At 33.8% G+C, this 21,684-nt stretch overlaps 2 protein-coding genes across 2 annotated transcripts in view; both read left to right on the top strand.

Moving 5' to 3' along the window:
* The window catches only part of LOC131160118 (peptide methionine sulfoxide reductase A3-like), a 31,359-nt gene extending 22,473 nt beyond the window's left edge, over nucleotides 1-8,886 (top strand). Inside the window, exon 2 of the mRNA XM_058115461.1 lies at nucleotides 8,230-8,886. Within this exon, the coding sequence (XP_057971444.1) occupies nucleotides 8,230-8,481 (252 nt within the window). The 3' untranslated portion in view covers nucleotides 8,482-8,886. The remainder of the gene's footprint in view (nucleotides 1-8,229) is intronic.
* Nucleotides 8,887-10,340: 1,454 nt separating this feature from the next.
* Nucleotides 10,341-13,276, top strand: LOC131160117 (nucleoside diphosphate kinase 1). The gene is made up of 4 exons (XM_058115460.1): nucleotides 10,341-10,618; nucleotides 11,196-11,244; nucleotides 11,347-11,578; nucleotides 12,855-13,276. Exons 1-4 carry the CDS (start codon nucleotides 10,568-10,570, stop codon nucleotides 12,967-12,969), a joined length of 447 nt encoding a protein of 148 aa, XP_057971443.1. The 5' UTR covers nucleotides 10,341-10,567; the 3' UTR covers nucleotides 12,970-13,276.
* The last annotated feature ends 8,408 nt before the right edge of the window (nucleotides 13,277-21,684 follow it).

Here is a 21,684-nt window from a genome sequence, read left to right as displayed (position 1 = left end):
AATACCAAGAAAGCCAAAGAAAGTGCCCCTTAAATATTGTATAATCTTCTCATAAATTTCCTTCTCTCCCTTTTTCATTGTTCTTCTAATGTGCCTCCCTTGGGCTCCCAACGCCTCCTTTTTAGTGGTTGGATGATCAATTGAGCAATTAATGATCAAGAAGCCAATTATAAGGTGATTAAATAGGTGTCCTTTTCCTTTCTTGCGCTTTAGCAACCACATTTTAGGTTCGGGGTAGTTTCAAGTTTTAATTTGCATGTTGATTAGTACCTCAATTGCATGTTCGTGATCGATTTACACGAATCATCAAAGGCAAGCATGAAACCATTTTCCTTTTGCTATGGTAGAGCCTTGATTGGCCATTAATCCTCTTCTTCACCTAGTATAAGCATGGAATCACCTTCATCTTGTTTATTTATGTTCTTTTTCTTCTTTCATGGTTTGTATTCTTCACCTAGTATAAGCATGGAATCGCCTTCATCTTTTTTTATTTTTATTTATTTTTCTTTTCTTTTTCTTTTTTGGTGGTTCTCTTTCTTTCCTTTTTCATAGAAATTTAGAGAAAATGAGTTAGAAAGAGATAATTTAGTGAAAATGTGTGTGTGACCCTCTACATAGTAGACTGCAATCAAGGGGTTTGTTGGTGGTTTGGGTAAATCTAGAGAGAGAGAGAGAGAGAGAGAGAGAGAAAGAGTCCTGTAGAGGTGGCGGGCAGCATTGGAGGCAGACATCAGTAGCATCGGTGGGAAAGGATGGGGGTGATGGTGATGGTGATGGTGGTGACAACTAGTGATGGGTTGCGGTGTGGAGGTGCACAATGGGGTGCTGAAGGCTAGGGGTTTATAGGTAATTTCATGTGAAGAGGCTTTCTTATAAATAATGTGCGAAAGCCATGTTGTAGCCTGTAGGCAGTTGATTCAATAATTTGAATTGAAGTGAATGTGAGTTTCCCCGTTATATCTCCTCCCTCCTCTTTTGCCCTTGCTTCCTCTCTTCAATTTCTTCTAGTCTCTCTCATGGATGTAGATCCTCGATTCTGCCCCCACATCATTTGGTATCAGAGCGCAACCATGATCTCATTCTTCCATTTCAATTCCCCCATCTATCCTTTTTAACTCCTCTTTTTCCCCCTCTTCCTCTCTTCTTCCTTATCCCCATAGTTCTATAACTTCTCTCTCCCTCTCTGCTACATCTTTCTTCTTTGTCTACTTCTGCATTATTCTTTCTTCTTCTTGTCTCCTTCTCTCTCTGTTTCTCTTCCTTCATTCTCTCCCTGATTCTTTTTTCTTCTTCTGTGTTATTCTTTCTTCTTTTTGTCTCCTTCTCTTCTTTCATTCTCTCTTTGATTCTTTTTCAGCCTTGAAATTTTAGTTTATAAAAAAGGAGGAGAAATAGTTATGAACAATTTCAAATTTCCGAGTCACCCCAAGTCTTCAGTTCCAGTGACCATCCTGTAACACCACCCATATGATTGGAAACAGAAACCCCCAAACCCTTCCCCTCAAAATTTTGTTGCCATCCAAACAGCTGTGAAGCCCCATGTGCCACCTGAGATTTTCCAGCCGCGAATTCAAAATCCATTCTCATAGGAGTTGTTTCGACACACCACCACTACCATTCGACTCACCATCATTTGATCTAAGACCTTCCAGAAAAGCATCACTGGAGCACCCTTGCTGGTAACTTGCAAGTGAGAAACTTTCAGAGTGTTCTCTTGCTGCCAGAATCATGAGGAATTGGTTCCAGCCACGAGAATTTGGTGTTTTCCCTAAGATTTTGATTTGCGGCATGATATTTTGGTTCCATACTCGATTTTTTATGAGCAAGTGTGATAATTCGCTGCAATGAGAAGTGAGAAATTCTCACTTCCAGCACTAAAATCATGTTCTATTGCTGCATTTGTGAGTTTTCTAAGTGATTTTATTTCATTTCTACGTGATACTCAAGATTAAAAGTGACTGAAGATTGTTCGTAAATAATTGAGAATGAACTTTGTGGTTTGCATGAATAATTGAGGCTTGTTTGCAAATCAATCAAGAATCCTTGGTGATATTTAATCGCATCATGGTGACCATTTTTGAATTATCTGCAAAGGTGGAATTGTTATACTTACAAAACATGGAAAATGCCTTGGAGACTATTACCAATCTTTGAATAGGCTAACAGCCAAAGTTGCAGCCATATGTAAAATCAGTGAAGAAAAGGCTCAATCGAGGTTCGCAGGCATACCAAAAACGCCTTGAGGCTTAATCTAAAATACCAAATTCCAAAAAGGCTAACTCATTACTTGCCAAGGTTTACGCATTTTTGCAAAAAGCACGCCTTTTGCTCCTTTTTAGTTGATGCTTATGGATTTTGGGTGTGATTATCAAGTTAGAATTGATTTGAAAATTTTAACATGTTTGTATAAAAGGAATGTCATGATATGAGTTTATTTCTAAAACTCTTGAACCTGAACCTTTCCAAAATAATTGAGTTGTATCTTACATCTTGAAAATGGTTTGAACTTTGTAATGGTATAGTTATCTATTGTCATGATTTATGTCGTGTATTCAAGTTAGTAATTTTTGAATGGCCAACCAGTATTTTGCAAAATACATTTAGTTTTTTCTTTTTTATATTATATTTGTGATTTTCTTAATTTTTTTGTTTTATTTAAATATATATAATTTATTTGACATATTTTTATCTTAAAAACAAATTCTCAAAAGGCTTCCGCCCCAACACCTTTAGGCTGATGCCTCGCCTTATGCCTTTGCCTTTTAAAACATTGGGTAAAATGCCCAAGGAATTTCCTACAATCAAGATGGTGGAATAGCTGTTGTCCCTCATACTTTGGAGTTGTGAGGGAATTAAACTAGAGTCTCAGATTGTAATGGTGATGGTAATCCTGCTGAATTTGATGATTGTGTATATTATTTGGAGTACTATTTGCCATGGTATGACATGAATGAGGCTAGAAAGTTTTACTTGGCCGAATCAAACAAAATTGAAGTGAACTGCTCAAATTTGGTGGATTAAACAACAGAGGTCCTTAGAAGAAGGAGATTTGGTGAGGTTACAATGTGGGATGAGATGAAGTGAGCCATGCAGGAGCAATTTATGCCTCCCAATTATCAGCAACAGATTCATCTCCAACTCTTTGATTTAAGGAAAGTAGAAAAGACAGTTACAGAGTACAGTAGTAGATTCTATCATTTGGCTACTTGTGCCAACATAGAATGGAAAGAGTATGTGATGGTAGCTTTATATAGAAAAGGGTTGAAGGTAGCTATGGCCTCCAAATTTGCTACATGTTGTCTTATTGCAGTTGGGGATGCAGTACAAGTTGCCACTCAGATTGAGGGAAATATGCAATGTAATCCTCCTAGGGCTACATTAGCCCTTCAATATGAGAAGAATACTAGTGGAGTTGTACAAGAGAAGATAGTTGAGCAATTGGGGTAAAGGAGTTCATACTAATACCCCTTGGAAAACTCTCGAGCATTCTGGAACAACTTTGAAGAGCCAACCATCACTTCAATGCTTTAAATGTCAAGGTTTTGGGCATCGAGCTGCACAATGTCCTAACCAAGTCATGGCTGTTGCGAAAAAAGAAGATGATGGTGATGATGACATTCAAGTAGTTGAAGCTGAAATAGAAATCCCAAGTGACTTAGATGATGACGGCTATGTGAAAATCTGTTTAGTGCTTCAACATATGCCCTCTTCCCACAAGGTTGAAGAAAAAGAAGATTGGAGGCGAAGCAACATCTTCCAGACTCAGGTGATATATGCCAAAAGCAGCTTTGAACTATGTTTGTTGATTCTGGTAGTTGCAAAATTGTAGTTTCTGAAGAAGCTGTGAAGAAGTTAAATTTGGAACTTGAGCCTCATATAATTATTGGGTAAAAGACCTCTCACAATCGATCGATTGTTTGAATTGCTTGGATTTCAGAGTAACTGATGAGCAATTTCTTGTCATCAGGGATGGTGAGAGTAAGAGAGATCAATTGGTTAGTTGTGAGGGAGTTTGTAAGCCAACGTGTGGGGATGGCTTGATTAGTGTCTCAAAAATGTTGCTTTGGCTGGCAACTGGTTATGCTGTTTTCTTTTAAGCTCAAGTCCCTGCACAAGGTCATCAACAGCAATATGGGATGAATTTTTGGGATGCTAATGGTTGTGTTAATGCCACTTATTCAAGTCCAAAGCCCTTGGAATTCTTGTCTCCAATTTACATTCTTTTATGCCCTTGTGTTAGATTTGTATTGGTAATAGGGAGAGAGTCGGACATTGCATTGTGACCACTTTTTTGTGTTTCTTATTCTCATCTTTATTGTCTTTTGAGTAGCCATAATGCTCCTATATCTACTTTCTTGATTTTTGAACAGTATCTTGCTTGTTGGAATTTTTATTTCCGTAGAAATGTGAATGAGAGAAACAGCTAATGTTGGGCAGATGCTGCTGCCTTATTTAATTTTTTTTTTCTTTTCTTATGGATGTGGTAGGGTTTGAGTTTTGAATTTTACCCGTGGTTCTACTGGCTACCATTTTCTTTTCACAATATTTGATTTCTAAAGCTAAGAATCAGCGTCTTTATTTTGTCTGCAGTTCTTAGAAGATCGGTGATTTATTTAGAACTTTGTCTGTAGATGTTTATGTTTTTGTGTTTCCAGAGAGGTGAAATGAATGAATACTCCAAAGCAGCGAAATAAATGAAAATTTACTTTTTGCATTATCCTTTTTCCTGGGGCATTTGAAGTAGACTTTTTGGTGTGTTTGGGGAACACAGGCGGGCCTATTTTCATTGGAGAGCTTTTTTTCTCCAGAAATTTGAGGACTTTGAAGGTTGGAAGGAGAGGAAGATACTTTGGAAATGTGGTACATTTGCCTTGTTCTTGTGTATTTGGTGGAATGATCATGTAGAATTTCCATTGGAAGGGTGATGTCTTCTGCTCTTGTGTGGAGTAGGGTTCTTTTTTTGGCCACACTCTAGGATTGACATTTGGCTTGTTTTTGGGAAATGGCTGATTGACGTCTAACGAGATTATAGGGTTTTGCATTTAGTAGTCTCTGGCCTTCTCTTTTTTTTTTTTTTGGTTTTTTGTTCTGTAGGACTTCTTACCCTTCCCTCTTTGTAATTGCTCCTTCTTAATAATATATTTTTTTATCTAAATAAAATTTGTGGGGTTTGAGGTTCTAAGTACTTAAAAGAAAAAAAAAAGGTTTGAGGTTCTAAGGTTTTGGATATGGGCTTGGAGTAAACTAGGGTCTTATTATTGGAGAAGCTGAGGGATTAAGCTTGAATCAAATATGGAATAAAGGAATGAATAACAAGAGAAGTCAAAGAAGAATAAAAGCTAGCAGATCCACCTAGGTTTGTGAGAATTCACTCAACAACTATGACATCCACTTGGCTAAGAGAAAGCATCAATGATGGAAACTCTTTTTCATTCATCTCTCTGGAAAAAAAAAAAAAATACATCCCTTTATATTGACTTTTATTTGTTCTTCTAGAATTCAACCTGCTTAGATAATAGGAAACTTCGAAAACCAAACTGTGCGGTTCTGCCTTAAATTTCAAGTGAATGCTTTGACAACTTATTGAGGGATCTTAACAATTACCTAACTAAATTATGAAAATGAACTGATCCTTAAGAGCTGTTGCAGACAGCAAACCACCAACTCAAAACAAAGTGAAGCCTTTAGACCTGATTTTTTGTACGTCCATTTAGTACCTTCATCATTCTTCCCCGATTTGGAAAAACTCGTGCTTGAGCTCTAGCAACACACCATGCATTTTAGTTTGTGCTTTCAACTTCAGGGAATTAGATGTTTGGTGCTAAAACCACTTCTTGTTCCTTGCTTGAGGAAGAAGAGTGAGATTGCTAAGCTTTCTTTGGGTATATTATTGAACTTAGTTGTAATAAAAATTTGATGGTTGAAACACTTGGTAAAGTTGTGGTCTTATCTTGATACACCTTGTAATTCTTAGGAATTGATGTCTCCATCGCTATGTTGCATCCAATGCTGCATCTTTTGACAATTGTTTCCATATTTTTAGCTTCCCTGGGAAATAAACGACTTGTCTCTTCAGTTGTTACAGCTTGTATTTATTGTTCAATTTCAGTAACAGCATTATCTGCTAAATAACCTGTACATCCATGTTCTCAGACATTCACTTTACATCCTATTAAGGGCAATCACTTCATAACCATTTGAACTGTCAGCATTATAGGATCTGAAATCAAGTTTAATTTCATCACCATCTACTTGAATGATATTTACGGCTTTGTGAGACGACTATAAAGGCATGTAGCTACTTTGTTACTTGACTCATATTTGAGTTATGTTCTTGCAGTGCTTCTTAATAGAAGTTGGCTATGCTACTAGAAGATTTGCTTGTTCCACTGCTGGCTTAGTCTTGCATGTTGTTTGACTTCATTTTCTGATCTTTCTACCAGAGGTGGTGATGCTGGATGGCATCAAGGATCTGCTGCCAAGGGAGAAATTGAGGAGAGAAGGGAGGGAAGAAGAAGGAAGAAGAAGAGAGGGGGAAGAAGGGATACACTTTGTTGGGGGAGGGGGGGGGGGGGAGACATGTTAGTTCTCAGTTCAAATTCATCAAAAACCTACTCTTACATGGCTTTCGAAGGGAGGGAAGAAGAAGGAAGAAGAAGAGGGGGAAGAAGGGATAGACAATGTTATTTCTCAGTTCAAATTCATCAAAAACCTACTCTTACATGGCTTTCGAACCCTATTTGTAAAAAAAAAAAAGGGGGGGGGGGGGGGAGCACAATGTAAGAGAGCTTAAATTTCAAAATTACACATGAACAACTAAAAATGCATGAAATTACCAACAAACTCCTGAACTACACAAATATTGCAAATAAAGCCCTAAATAAACATAAACGTGATAATTACCTTGAATTGATTGGGCTGAAATCCAATAATTCCTCAACCCATTCTACTTAATTAGCCTCCAATCAGGGTCCATCCATTTCCTGCTTCTTGTCTTGCATCAGGTGGTATTGTGCCCTAGAAGCCTGTTTTGACTTGGTTAACAGGTCCCCTCAACATAAAGTAGAGCTTCCAGATGCGGGCTGTTTCAACAATCTCTTTGAGCTTCCCGATATGGGCTGTTCCGGATATGGTTAACAAGTCCTATTAACATAAAGCCTGTTTTGGCTTGGTTAACAAGTGTTATTAACATAAAGTAGAGCTTCCAGATATGGGCTTTTTCTACACTTTGAGCCCAGAATTCAATGCTGGCTATCTTTTATGAAATTTCTGGATTCAAATCCATTCTTGACTCAAGCTATGGTCATCCTTTTATCTTCAACAACCCAGCCCTCATGGTGAAATAATCACATTTCGAAGCATGGTCAAGGGCGAGAAGATTAGCTTGTCCAATCATAATCATATCATCAAAAAGCTTTCTTAGTTGTCATATGCTCTTTTTTACTTGGGTTGCCCCGCTTGGTGCTGTTTAGTGAAAACTTCTCTCTATACTTGTAAATAAAAATGGATTGTGTTTTCTCAATCTCAGTAGAATTTTCTTGATTGGTGATGATGCCCTAAATTTGGGAATCCTCAATTTATAAACCCTATAGAAGGATCTTTTGATTATTTTGTCTAACCTTGTTCAAAACCGCCATCACAAAGGTTGAGGTCTGATAAATACACTCTTGACCATCTTTCTTCTGAGCTCAGGATTGAGGAATCTAATATTTTTAATTAGAAAATTTCCCAAATATTTTGCATATAGTTTTGGGATGTAGGTATGCAGTATGCTTGACAGTTGCATTTTTCATATTGGCCTAAAAAATTCTACAGCAGGAAGCTTTCCTGAGAGTTGACACTGTTTTTAAGTGTGGGGTTTAGGAGTAATGATGATGTTATATGCATTCAAGTGAAGGATTTAGCCGTATAGGGTGGTTGAATATTGAAGAGTAAAGCTTCCTTTTAGGCCTTTTGGTGGAAGGTGAAGCTTCTTCTGTTTCCTAATTTTTTTTTTAAAGTCAAGCTCTCAAAGGTTATCGTTTTTTCATGCAAATGGTATTATGTTCAAGATTCCAGCTATATCTTTGATCACCATACTGATGATCTAATATTTAAGATGGTAGCCCAATTTCCATTAAGCTAATATGCTTCTCTCCAAATTGAATATTATACACCACTTCCTAAATACGTTTTGGATTTTGCTGCACTTCCTAAACATCCTAATTAATGGTAACCCTTGGTGAGCAGGGGAATGATGTTGGGACACAATACAGATCTGGAATATACTTCTACATTCCAGAGCAAGAGAAGGCGGCCAGGGAGTCCCTGGAGCAGCAACAGAATCTCTTGAACAGGAAGATTGTCACGGAGATTCTGCCTGCAAAAAAGTTCTACCGAGCTGAAGAGTACCACCAGCAGTACCTTGCAAATGGAGGTCGATTTGGTTTTAAGCAGTCTGCTGATAAAGGCTGCAGTGACCCAATCCGATGCTATGGCTAAGTTTTTTGCTCTCTCCACTGGCAAAAAATGGGTGCAGTCAGATGTTCTTGTGTGCAGAGACTCTGGTTGTTAATGGGTTTGTGCCTTTGGTTCACATGACCCCATGTACCTAAGCTCTTATAAACTACCTGTTATATTTGCCTGATGTATGTATTTCTTCAAAACTAATCTGTAATTAATTTTCCTTTTTCGTTTTTCTTTTTGAACCCTCTCTTTGTGGTTACTGGGTTGGGCTTTGCTTGAATAACTATGCATACTACATAAAATTTTTAGCACTTCTAAGCCGTGTCTGTAATCTATTGCTCTGTTCTCCGTTTTTTTTAATTATATTCCCACCTGTAAAGACTCAAAAACACTGTATGTTTAGCTAATTTATCAATGTGCAGATTTTAAGTTGTTGGGTGATATACAGTATATGACTGAAATAGAGGTGCATTCAAAGAACAGTATTGAAAACTTTGCAGCACCGATAATGTACCAATTTGAACATGTTTTGGCAAGTTCCTAGTGAATGGTTGAAGTTGGGACATATGGTTTAATTTCAAGCGTTTGATTCAAATTACATGATGAATTCAAACTGAGTTTCAGCTTATATATATATATTTTATTGTTTAAGCTTGATTTGAATTCAAATCTCTTGACTATATATATATATATTTTATTGTTTGAGCTTGATTTGAATTCAAATCTCTTGACTCTTTATAAGCCCCACTGAATTGACTTCCAAAATTATAAATCTTGTGAAAGAAAATTGTTAAATCACAAACAGAAACTAGAAAGTACAAATAGAAACTGAAAAATCAAAACTAGTAATTTGTTTGGTTGATATTTTTAGGACTAAAATAATTTAAAATTCTGATTAAACAAATATTCATTTTTGTTCATAAATCAAATAATAATTATAAAATATCATTAAAATAATAAAAATACAAAGTAAATAAAAAATATTGTAATAAAAAAAAGAATTATTATAATTATTTTACTTATTTGTTTTCTTTGAAAATTCTGTTTAGAAGAACAATCTTATTCTTAATTCTACATGGCAATGGAAATATAGTAAAAAAATTTTGTGAGTCGCTTTTGTTGTTTTTAATTTTTTCTAATTTTTGATGGAAAGTTTTATTTTAATTATATTATAAGTACATATAATTCTTTATTTTATTTTTAATTAAAAATTATATATAAAATGAATGATTTGATCCAAAACAGTTAATTCTAGATACTAAAATATTATCCCAACAGGTTGTCAAAATAATTAAAAATTATAAAATTTGGTTTTAAATATTTTTTGCAAATAGTTGAAAACCATTAATAAATCAAGAAAATCGATAACGTAAACAAATGCATTTCATGATTTATTTCTTCATTATACAGTAACAAAAACACAGAAGACTAAAAATATAAACAAAATAAAATATACCTTTAATTTTTAAATAATTAAAAAAAAAAAAGAGCTTACGTGGTTTCATTAATATTTTAATTTGACAAGATTTTTCAATGAACAAATACCATATTTTGTAGGAAAGAGAGAAATTTTTATTTTTCCTCTCATTCTTCTTCAAACTTTTCTTTTCTTCAAGTTTAAAATCAAAATTAAATTATCAACTAATAGATCATAAATAAGTCTATATATTTTTTTAAAAATATAATCTCCAAACATCTATGACCTCAACTCTCTCATATCTTTTTTAAATATTTAAATTTAGAGATTTGCAGCTTGTTAATTATAATTTAATAAAAGAAGGCTCATAAATTTTTATTAATTATTAAACTAAAAAGGGGAAAAAAATTAAAGAGGATTTAAAATTTTAAATCAACTTCCAAAAATTTATATATATATATATATATATATATTAATTGCCGAATGGGCCTTTAGGGTTTCGTATTTCCATTGTCTCGTATAAAAGGCTCTTATATATATATATATTAATTACCGAATGGGCCTTTAGGGTTTCGTATTTCCATTGTCTCGTATAAAAGGCTCTTTTGCTCTCCCCCCCTTCTTCAGAACACCCTCTGCTCTCTTTTAGCACTTCAAGCTACAGAAGCTGATTCTCAGTTCGCGAAAGAGAAGCACAGGGCGAAGATGGAGCAGACCTTTATCATGATCAAACCTGATGGTGTGCAAAGGGGATTGGTATGCATGCTTCTCTCTGCGTTTTTGTGATTCGCATTTGAAATTATAGTTTGTTATTATGTTTCCCGTGATTTCTTATTTTTATCGGTAAGGCATGGGTTTTTATAATTGATTGGCCTGGATGAAACAAAGTATAAAAATTTATTGAATTTTTTTGAACTATATAGAAATCTTAAGCTCGGCATGAAGGATCTATATATATAGACACACACACACACATACACACATATTGGTAGCTTTTTAACTGGCAAGCATGGATCTTTTATTGTGGTATTAGCTTCCAAGTTAATTCATCTTTATATTCGTTTGCTAACAACGGGGGAGGACATAAAAGTTTCAAATCCCACGTTCTATTTGCTTTTGTTTGTGCTTTATTTTTTGCCCTTTCGAAATTTGAAAGATTAAAAATCGACTATGGGTTGTTTGTTGCTTTTGAAGATATTTTATGGTGAATAGTGTTCCACGGGGAAAAGCAATATAAGGGGGCAGGATTTTGGTTTTTGATGCGTTTTTAAGGAAAAACTTGTATTATCCTTGTTAGATGATTTTTATGTGATGGCATGGTATCATGATTCAGGTTGGTGAGATTATTAGCAGGTTTGAGAAAAAGGGATTCTCTTTGAAAGGTAATTCTTTTTTCGCTTTCTGCTTTATTATGTGTTGTTTGTTAATAAAGGAGAATTTTATTTGGTTCACTTGCATCTTAACCCAAAACTGAATGCATATAGGTCTGAAGCTTGTGAACGTTGAACGTCCCTTTGCCGAGCAGCACTATGCTGATTTGTCTGCAAAGCCCTTCTTTAATGGCCTTGTTGATTACATCATCTCTGGCCCAGTGGTTGCTATGGTTTGGGAAGGTAAGAATATTGTGGTCACAGGCCGGAAGATCATTGGTGCTACTAACCCATCAGACTCTGCTCCTGGCACTATCCGGGGAGACTTAGCAGTTGAGATTGGAAGGTATTTTCCCTGTTATTACATGCTACTGATAATCAAAGTTTCTTTATCCATGTATTCTTCATTTTGATTGTGTTGGTGGTTATTTGCTTGAAAGACGTAAAAAGGAAGCTATTGTTCTGGATCTAGACTAAGTCAAGCTTCTAGCAAACTTAGTCACCAATTAGAATTGATTTTTAATAGTTTATTTTGTGTTCATCTGTTTGAATTATTGAGGTGCTGTGTAGTTTTTTTTCCCACTGTCAAATCTAGATTTATCCAAACCAAATTGCCAAAGTTTTGACAGCCAAAAGCTTTAATTATACTTGCTGTCTTATATCTCTGAACTACCAATTATAGTTGTGGATATGCCAATTCAGTTGTAAATCTTTCTCATTTTCAGTTTAATTTTTAGATTTATTGCCAAAATTTTCCTGCATTTTATGTTTTATAGACGTAGAATGTTTAATCAGTCATTCTTTATAATTTTTTTTGGTGCAATTTGTTTTTTTTTTTTGTTTTAAATAATTATAGATGCAAAAATTGACAAGTCTATTAGCAATGGCTGTTTCATGCTTTTCTTTTAATGATCATTTTGACCCAACATTTTCTTTAGGTGGGGTCTTATTACTCTGGCAGTTATGATGACACTCTGAAATGAATCAAACTATTTATTTAAGTTCTAGATAAGTTATATTGAAATGGAGCAATATTTTCATTTGACATCTAAACATACATGTTTTATGGAGTGGGTAAGGTCTTAGCACAACACTAGTGTTTTAGTTGCTTATCTTGGTAAACACACAGACACACACACAGACACACACACACACAGAGGCACTGACAATGACACTAACTATGATGTCCTTCTGTATGCAACCAGACTATATATTGAAGTTCTAGATAAATTGTAGTGATGGAGCAATTTTTTCATTTGACATCCAATGTTACACAGATGCACCGAACTTCGCACAGTGCACCTGTATCATGGAGGGGGACATGATTTGAATCAGACCCTCTCATTATTTTCTTATATTTTTTTTGACTTACAAGTAGTAGTAATTAAGTTCCAGTAATATTTTTAAAATAATAGGGAAGTAGAAAAATCATCCTAGTTGTTAGCTCTGGCCAACCAAACTGACTGACGGATTCTGGTGGAGCGATTGGGTCTGCTAAGATATCTGAGATTTTAAAACCAGGCTCGTGTTATTGATTGTCCGTCAATGCATCACTCTTTGCATAGCTGAGTTGGTTGTTGGGTTTGCAAAATCTTATGAACTTTTTGCCTGGAAATTTGCAGGAATGTGATTCATGGCAGTGATTCAGTGGAGAGTGCTAGGAAGGAAATCGCCTTGTGGTTTTCTGAGGGCATTGTTTCTTGGCAGAGCAGCCTTCATCCATGGATCTATGAGTAAATTCTCTTGTGGCTGGGCTTCTGTTTCATGGAGTTACAGAGTTATTATCCTAATTATTGAACTTGATCAACAACTATCATTTAAAATGTTACATCTGTTTCAGTGGATCTCGTACTTGGCATGCTTCGGTTTTGAGCACTTAGCTGGTTTTGCACTGGTTTTTAATGTATTATCATTGTTGTTTGTCACTAAGTTTTTTACAGCAGTTTTTATTATATTTGCAGATTAGAGCGCGTCTATAATAATTTGTTTGGTACTCAAGAATGAAATGAAATGTAATAAAAAAAGATATTTATAATTTTACAAATTTGCTATATAATTATCATTTCATTCTGCCCCAGTCTGCCCCATTCTAACTTAAACCAAACATTGAGTATTTGCTTGACTCATTCTATTGCTTGTGTATTGGCTTGAGTTATCAAGCTTAATTGAGTTTTTGTAAATTTATCATTTTATATTATATAATTAATATAATTTGTATTTATACACGCATTTACTTTTTTTTATAATATATTGACCTTGAAGAAAATTTGATTTCAAAAACTTTGTATGACTGAGTGGCTTTTGACCACTTGTGCAAAGAGTTCGTTTTGCAAATGTAATAAATTTTAATCGCAGTTTTATTATTTTAAAATGTACATTAAAAATAGTTATGTATTATTTTATTATTCAAGTTTTTGAATATTGAGTTGAGTTGAATTGAGCTCGAGTATGCTCTAGAAAGATATGTAGTGGAATGACCTTGGGCAAGTGAATACTCATTACTAGTAGCTAAAGCAAAAGAGCAAAAAATTAAGCCTGATACAAATTTGTACCACTCCACTTATGATTTGCATTTGAATTGCTTGTACAAAAAAAGTAAGGCTCTTCTAAATAACCCTATTATGAAATATGAGTAGCCCTTGGGTTTATGGATCCAAATTTGATTAGGACTTGATGCTGGGGTAAACTTGCTTAAATATTAATTGTCTAACACAAACCTTTAAGAGCTGAAATTTCGTTTGATCATTAGGCAGGCCATGATTGAATTCTCCATGGTGTTACTTTTAAGTAGTTAATGAAAGTTTAATTAATTGATTTTTGGGTCAATATACAATAGCTATTACAAACAACAAAACAACAAAACCAATCCGTATTCCCACTGAGTGCGATCGGCTATATGAATCATTTTTCGTCAATTTATGCGATCATGGACCATTTATTTTGATAGATTCAAGGATATTAAATCTTTACTCACTATCTCCTCCCAAATTATTTTAGGTCTATCCTTATCCCTTCTACTACCCCTCACAGTAACTAAGTCACTCTTCTTTACAGGTGCACTATAAGGCCTATGTTGCAAGTGTCTATTCCATCCGATTCGTCCCTCCCTTATCTTATATTCTATAGGAGTTACACCTAACTTACCACGAATATGTTCATTCCTTAATTTATCTTTCAATGTTATACCACTCATCCATCTAAACATCCTCATTTCAGCAACTTTTACTTTTTGGATATTATGTTTCTTCGTCGTCCAACATTCCGATCTATATAGTATAGTTGGTCTTATAGCTGTCGTATAAAATTTTCATTTCAATAATATACAATAGTTATTGAGCTAAATAAATTAGAAGATGGTACACTTCATGCAAATATATATATATATATTGAAAAATCACAATTTATCAATCTTGAATGAGAACTAATTCCGCCATAAATGAAAGGTAAAAAAAATAATAGAATGCTTAATTTTTTTTAAAAAAAAAAACCTTGATGACTCCATGTGTGTGTATGATGACAATATATTGGTTTAATTTTGTTAACTGTGATTATTGAACGTGCTAAATCAAAACTAAATAGTTAACAAAAAAATTGAAAATTTCAAATCATAAAATGGGCAATTGATTTTTAGTTAGATTTTGTTTGATCTTATAATTTGTTTCTTGTTTTTTATCTTTTTATTTTCTCGTCAACCCTTAGTTGAAATTCACAGTTGCTTTTGTTATTATAACAAATAGAGAAGTTATAATGTAGAGTGTTTGTCAACAAAATAAGTTTTTGAATTTAATTAACTTTTTCTAATGGTAGATTACAAAAATTAGATTAAAAAAGCACAATTTAGTATTTTCAAATTATTAAGAGTCACCAATTAAACACTCCAATTATATTTGAATGTTGACTTTAATCTCCAAAAGCACACAAAAATAGATATTAGCGAGGTAGGTGTGTGTGATATGTGAAGGAAAGAATCGAACCCTTCACCTTTTTGTTATGCATAGATGCATACTTTTCATTCATATTTTTCATATTTAAGATTTCGACTTGTAATAGTTAAAAATCTCATTTAAATAGGTTGATATTATTAAAACTGTGATATTACTTATCGAAACTTTGAACATGTAAGACACGAGATTATGGCGGATCAAAGTAACACATTTTATGAAAATACCAATTCATATATGGACCGATCCAGTTACTTAATTTAGGGAGCCAAACACGCCATAAGAGGACAAGACCATTGCTAAACCCAAAAAGAGAAAAGGAAGAATTGTAATTTAGGAGGCTTGATCATGTTGACCCAATGGCCCTCTTCAATTTTTTAATTTTATATATATATATATATATATATATATATATATATATATAATATAGTGAAGGCTAAAAAATGGAATAGGGATTAATAAACATAATATATTTGTAATATTCATGCATGCATAAACCAACAAGAAGCATAAAAACAGATCTAGGCGTTTAATAAATGGAAATTCCCTCACTAACATTAACATGTGCTGCACCAACAAATGTGCCATTTAGTCTATACCACTCCACCATGAGACCAGCTGTATGTATGTTGCTATTTTCTAGCTAGTATTAAGGAATTATTTATTAGATTCGTGTAATTGGGAATCATGTTGGAGTTGTTTAGGTTGTAATATAAGGGAGAGGGAAGAAGATTTTATAATTTATTGTTAATTACCCTTTGGAAGTTTTGAAAGAATTGAGATAGGTTTATAAGGCGTTTTCAATTTGATTAGTTTTAATTGAAATTGGAGGGAGAAAGTGCAAATTAATTAAGGTTTTATATTTGGAAATAGTTTTTTTTTTTAATTCAACAATTGTTGATGCTGAAAAATGGGTCATTGCTTCAAGAATTGATGGGATGAATAGTTGATGAACTCTCGTGATAGCTTGTGGGATTGCTCTGTGAGATGAGAGTAGGCTCTTGGGAGGTCCTGATTGCCCTGTGTGTGGCCGATGTGTCTAGAGTAGGTTGCTCTTCCACGTGACTTGCACGTGGTTGATTTGTCCAAAGTAGATCTGCTCTTCCATGTAACTTGTATGTGGCTGACTTGTTTATAAAAGGTCTACTTTCCATTTGACTTTCTCTGCTCTTCAATGTGACCTGCACATGACAAACTTGTCAAGGGCAAGTATGCTCTTCTACATGATCTATGCACGGTCAACTTGCCTAGAGCAATTTGCTCTTCTATATGATCTACATGTGGTCAACTTGTCCTTGAGACAATAACTAGAGATCAGATACAACTATTGGGCATTTGAAAATAATTGTCGAGGGCAAAATCAACTCTCATTTTAAAATTCAAATTTAACAATTGTAAATCCTTTTGAAGAGATATGACTCTCTCAACTATGGTTTCAATTTGACAAGGTATAATTGTTACTCTTTTTAATGGTAGAATTTATCAGAATTTATCTTTAAGCTTGCTGATAGAAAATTTTTGGTGATTTTATTGTATCCTAAAGGTTTGGATTGCAAACAAGTCAAATTGATCTTAACTTTGCTATGTTTGAAGCTTGTTTGTCAAATTTTTATCTACTCTCAAGTCCGAGTCAAGTTCAGATCAAACCTAATTTAATATGCTTGTTCAAAATTTTTTATTATGCAAATGAACAAACTCACAATCCCTCATCGAATCGAGTTACCCAAATGTTCACAAATAGTTTGATTCTTTTAGAACCCCTTACTTTGAGATGTGAGAAGCTCTTAGGGTTTCACTAGGTAAAATGGTAAAAGGAGGCTTTTGTATTAGTATTGTCTTGGAGTGTTTTTTTTTTTTGCCACCAAACTAACCTATTAGCCTTCAACATTGGCCCTACCACAAATCTAGGATATGAAATTTGAGCTAATTAAACTCATGCGGGAACAATCTTTACTTTTAAATCCATTACATCCTATTAAGGCTAATTCAAACTTACAAAAATAGCTCATATATGAGTCTAATATGTTGGGATTGGTGTATTCCCGAGAGGGTGGGTGAATTGGGTATTTAAAAATTATCCTTCCTAGGTTTGGTTCAAATCGCAGTCAGTAGTACACAACCTAGGGTCTTTCTAAAATAGTCTCGATTCCCCTAACAACTAACTGAGCAAATATTCAAAGCATAAATAGCAGACTTAGTAATTTGCAATCATACACAATAGTAAAACATAAACATTCAAGTGCAGGAACTTAAATTGCAAAAATTAAAATCAGGCACAAGAAATGCTATCTTAGTTTGGCCAACAATGCCTACATCCCCGCCTCAAGCTCACAAGTAAGATGATTCACCAAATTTGCTCACTTGCGAGTGGAGCGACACCGTTTACAATCTCCCTCTCCTTATTGGGTAAGGGAATACCCCAGGTCAGATTAACAGGGCTGATCCCAACCTTTATAACACCTTAATAAGATGGTGCACCTAGTTCTTTTAACCAGGTCTGAACTAGTTTGGTGCTATTCTAATCGAGTTTGAGCAATTCAAGACTATTCACATGGCTAGTCTCCCTCTTCCGACCACCCGTCGGGAATACAACAGATAATCAAATTCGTGTACAAGGAAATGCTTCTACTACAAGTAGAATGTACAACAATTAAGCACAATATGATCAATGCACTCAAGTATGATAAGGAATTAATGCTCAAGCGAATATGTCAAATATACCTCTTAATCAAATAAGTTATATGATAATATGAGAGATGCTAATTGAATAAGTTTCTTGATTCAAAATATAATGCACTCCAAATATTTATCAATGCACAATATTATGTCTACCATAGATAAATTTCTACAATGAAGTATAGGTAGCAATAGAGATTAGCTTCAAAAAGGTTTTTCAATAATCACAAATGAAGCCTTTGAGTCTTGCAATGAAAATGCTAAGACACCCAAGCTATGGAGAGTTTTTCTCAAGAGAAATAGATGTATCACTTAAAATCAATGGGAAAAACTTTAAAAGAATACTCTTAAAAGGATTTTAAAATATTAAATATATAAGAGTGGTGATTTTTCAAACAAAGATTTGAAGCACACAATAAAACCAAATCAATCTCCTTTCTATCTTGCAATTAATTTGCAAGAGAGGAAAACAAGAAAATGTTACTCTCTATTTCACAATGATTTTTGAAAATAAGAGTTTGAGAGAGTATGAACAAATAGGCTTGGAAAAATTATGGAGTATGAGCAAATAGGAGTATAAAAATTTGAGAGAGCTTTTGCTAATCTATTTGCTAATCTTCTTGCTAATTAGAGCAAATGAAGTGGTATGTATAGGTACTCCACAAAATATAATCGTTGGGGACTCATTTGGTATTTTAGAAGAAGTTTAATTAAGTTTAACCCCAATTACCGTGGTTATTTCTTGGCAACTTGAGAGATTCGGTCACGCGGTCCTTAGGACCAGTCGCCCGACTAGGCACAAAGCTTGTATTTGGTTCGGGTGCCTATGAGTGAGTTTTGTTGGTTGAAGCCAAGGCGATTTCCTAATCTTCGTGGGTTCGGGCGCTCGGTTCTTTCTTCGGTTTGCGGTGCCTCACAATTTGGTCGCTCGGGATGATTTTGAATTATAAGTTCGGTTGGTCGGGGCTAGTGAAAAGTGACAACTCTAAGGTTCGGTCGACCGTGGACATTTAGTTCAAATATGGGTCGGTCGCCTGAGCCAAGTCAAAGAATTGATTTTTTACTAGTTCGGTCGACCGAGGCAATTATAACACCCTTTGGTCGGTCGCCCGGAGCTCTTTCAAAGTTAAGTTATGTTCTGATTTTTTATTAGAAAGACACCCTTGTTTACATAGGTATTACTTTTGAGTTTATAGGGGATTTTTCTTGAAGTTCCTGGGGACCTAAGGTCAGTCTAAGACCTAGTCTTTGTTAAATCCATTTTGGCCCTTGAACTTTTTCAACCTTGTGTGAATAAGTTGTGACATTTTATCTTAAGGGTATTAGTTCCTTTGAGTCAATCTATGGTCCACTGAGCATTCATCCCTATCATGCATGAGATGCAATAATTACAAACCATATTAATATTACATACCCAAATAAACTGAATGCAATTACAATTTGAAAGATTTGTCTTAATTCCTTTTGCACTACGTATAACCATGTCATGCGTCAGGTGATGTTGAATTTCAGCTCCTCATGGCTTCTATGTTATCCTTACCATCCGCGCATGCAAAGTGATAATCCTGCTCATATACTCAATGCACAGGTAAGATACTTTGTATTTGTCATAATCAAAACGAGATATGACTCAAAAAGTCAACATAATCCAAGTGTATTAAATGAGCCCAAATTAAGCCAATTGAGCTATTCACGAGCCTAAAAGAGCCGAGTTCATTCATATTTAAGTTCGACTTGTTTATTAAATGACACCATAAAATTGGATTCGAAAATCACTTATTCATATAACGAACGAACTTGAACAACCTCTTGTTGATTCAAATTCCCAAGCTGCCTGTGAACAATTTGATTTGTTTGTAGCCTTAAGACTAGAGATGATTTGTATCATTATTTTCATGTTTCAAACTCATTTGAACAAGGAAAAAATATATCTCCTTAAAGACACTGAACTATCCACACTTCAAGGCCACATAATTTTTTTTTTTTTTTTTTATAAAAAATCATTCTTTTAACAACTTATAATTTTAAGAATAAGACATTCCTACTATTATTCAAATTCAATACATAAAAATAGAATGAAATAAAAATAATTCTTTAAATTTTACCCTATTATTATATAAAATTTCTTTTCATTTTATTTTGTCATATCAAATAAGAGTCATTAGAAGTTTTGAGTTTAAATTTAATATGAGATGAATCTTTAATAGAAATAAAAATGAAAAACTAAACACACACTCCCTATCACACCTTTCATGCTCTTACTAGAAATAAATGACAAAAAATATTTCCACATGTTAGTCAAAACTCTATGTATAATATAATTGAGTTTATGAAATAATGAATTGGTCATGTGATATAATGTCATTCACATTAGTTCTTATTGGCAATGCATAGATGTGAAAATGTATGTACAACCCCCCCCCCCCTTACTCCCAAAAACATATTAGTGTTTTTCTCAAAAAAAAAATATTTAAACATACTTACTTAGAGTTAATATATAATTAATATGAATCTTAATAGTAGCAAGACATGTGGGTCATAATCTCACATGGGTGGGAAGAGAGGCATGTATGTGCATGTGGTCATACACATATTTCTCCTTTTGATTGAAATGAAATGTGGAAAAAAAAGAAGAAAGATTGTGAGCTCAAGTTATTTAGCTTAGAGATTACAAATAAATTTTGGAGTGAATTGTTAAATTGATGAAACATTTAAAATTTGATTTTTTGTGAGATTAAATCTCTATTCGAGTGGATATTTGTTGTAGGAGAATTTTTGTGCTAGGCACTAAAATTATTCATCAATTATGGTCAGATCTTTTTGTTATAAATATATTAAAGTAAAATAATTAAACAAATGAAATTATTATTTTGTCCTCAAATTTAAACATTTTAAAGGTAAAAAAATGTATATTTTAAGGCTATGAAGTTTATAATAATTTAAATATTGGGTTGGACTCATATTTATGTGGGTATTTTAGGGTTTTAACATAAGAACTATATATACGTATAGTTGAGGGTTAAAAATCTTAAATAGTTCTTTATTGATGATAGAGTCAAAATTTCGCAAGTCAATATAAATGTAGGCATAATACTACAAAACCATATAAAATTATTTTATTTTTCCTTTCATTTTGTTTGACAACAATGAGTTTTTTAACTAAGTAATTTTCATTTGAGAAAAAACCCAAAAAGGTAATTTTCATTTGGAAAAAAAAAAATATTAGCCAAAGCGAGGAGTAAAGTTATGGTTGAATTTCAAATCTTTGATGCTAATTTTAAAAGACTTTACCCACATACTATCTGGCAACTACGTATCTTTCAAATATAACCTAGTCAAGATGGGGCTTTCATAGTCATTTTTCATAAAAGATGATTAATTAATTAGTTAATATACAATTATTATTTCTAATTCAAATCAAGGCAGAGCAGCACTTGCACCTTGCCAGCACATGTTAATCAAGTGGGCAGCAACAAATAGACCAAGCTCTTGTCCTCTTCTCAAAATGCTTCTTTTGTAATCCCCAAAATACCCTTGTGGTTAAGAACTAATCCATGTAAGTATAGTTAATTATGAGTTCAATATTACCCTAATTTTTATTTCTTAAAAAAGCATGGCATACAAGAAAGCAAGATATCCCAAATGATAAGTTTGGTGGGTAACCAAATTTATCCTAACATAAACCAACTTTAATTTAGGTTATCCAAATAAGCAACCCCATACATTAGTTAACCACCACTTAATCCTGAAGGAAGGCATGGGTTTTCCACCTTCTTCAATCTTCTTTCTCCTTTTTCCTATTAAAATATTGAGTGAACAAGGATTTAATCTATTA

This window comes from Malania oleifera, chromosome 7, assembly GCF_029873635.1.
Source record: "Malania oleifera isolate guangnan ecotype guangnan chromosome 7, ASM2987363v1, whole genome shotgun sequence".
In the NCBI taxonomy this organism is placed as follows: domain Eukaryota; kingdom Viridiplantae; phylum Streptophyta; class Magnoliopsida; order Santalales; family Ximeniaceae; genus Malania; species Malania oleifera.
This window is presented reverse-complemented; position numbering and strand designations above follow the sequence as displayed.

Coding starts and splice junctions, on each gene's coding strand:
- LOC131160117 (XM_058115460.1), top strand. CDS start 10,568: ATGGAGCAGACCTTTATCATGATCAAACCTGATGGTGTGCAAAGGGGA. Junction 10,619..11,195: donor ATGGTGTGCAAAGGGGATTG/GTATGCATGCTT, acceptor ATCATGATTCAG/GTTGGTGAGATTATTAGCAG. Junction 11,245..11,346: donor AAAGGGATTCTCTTTGAAAG/GTAATTCTTTTT, acceptor GAATGCATATAG/GTCTGAAGCTTGTGAACGTT.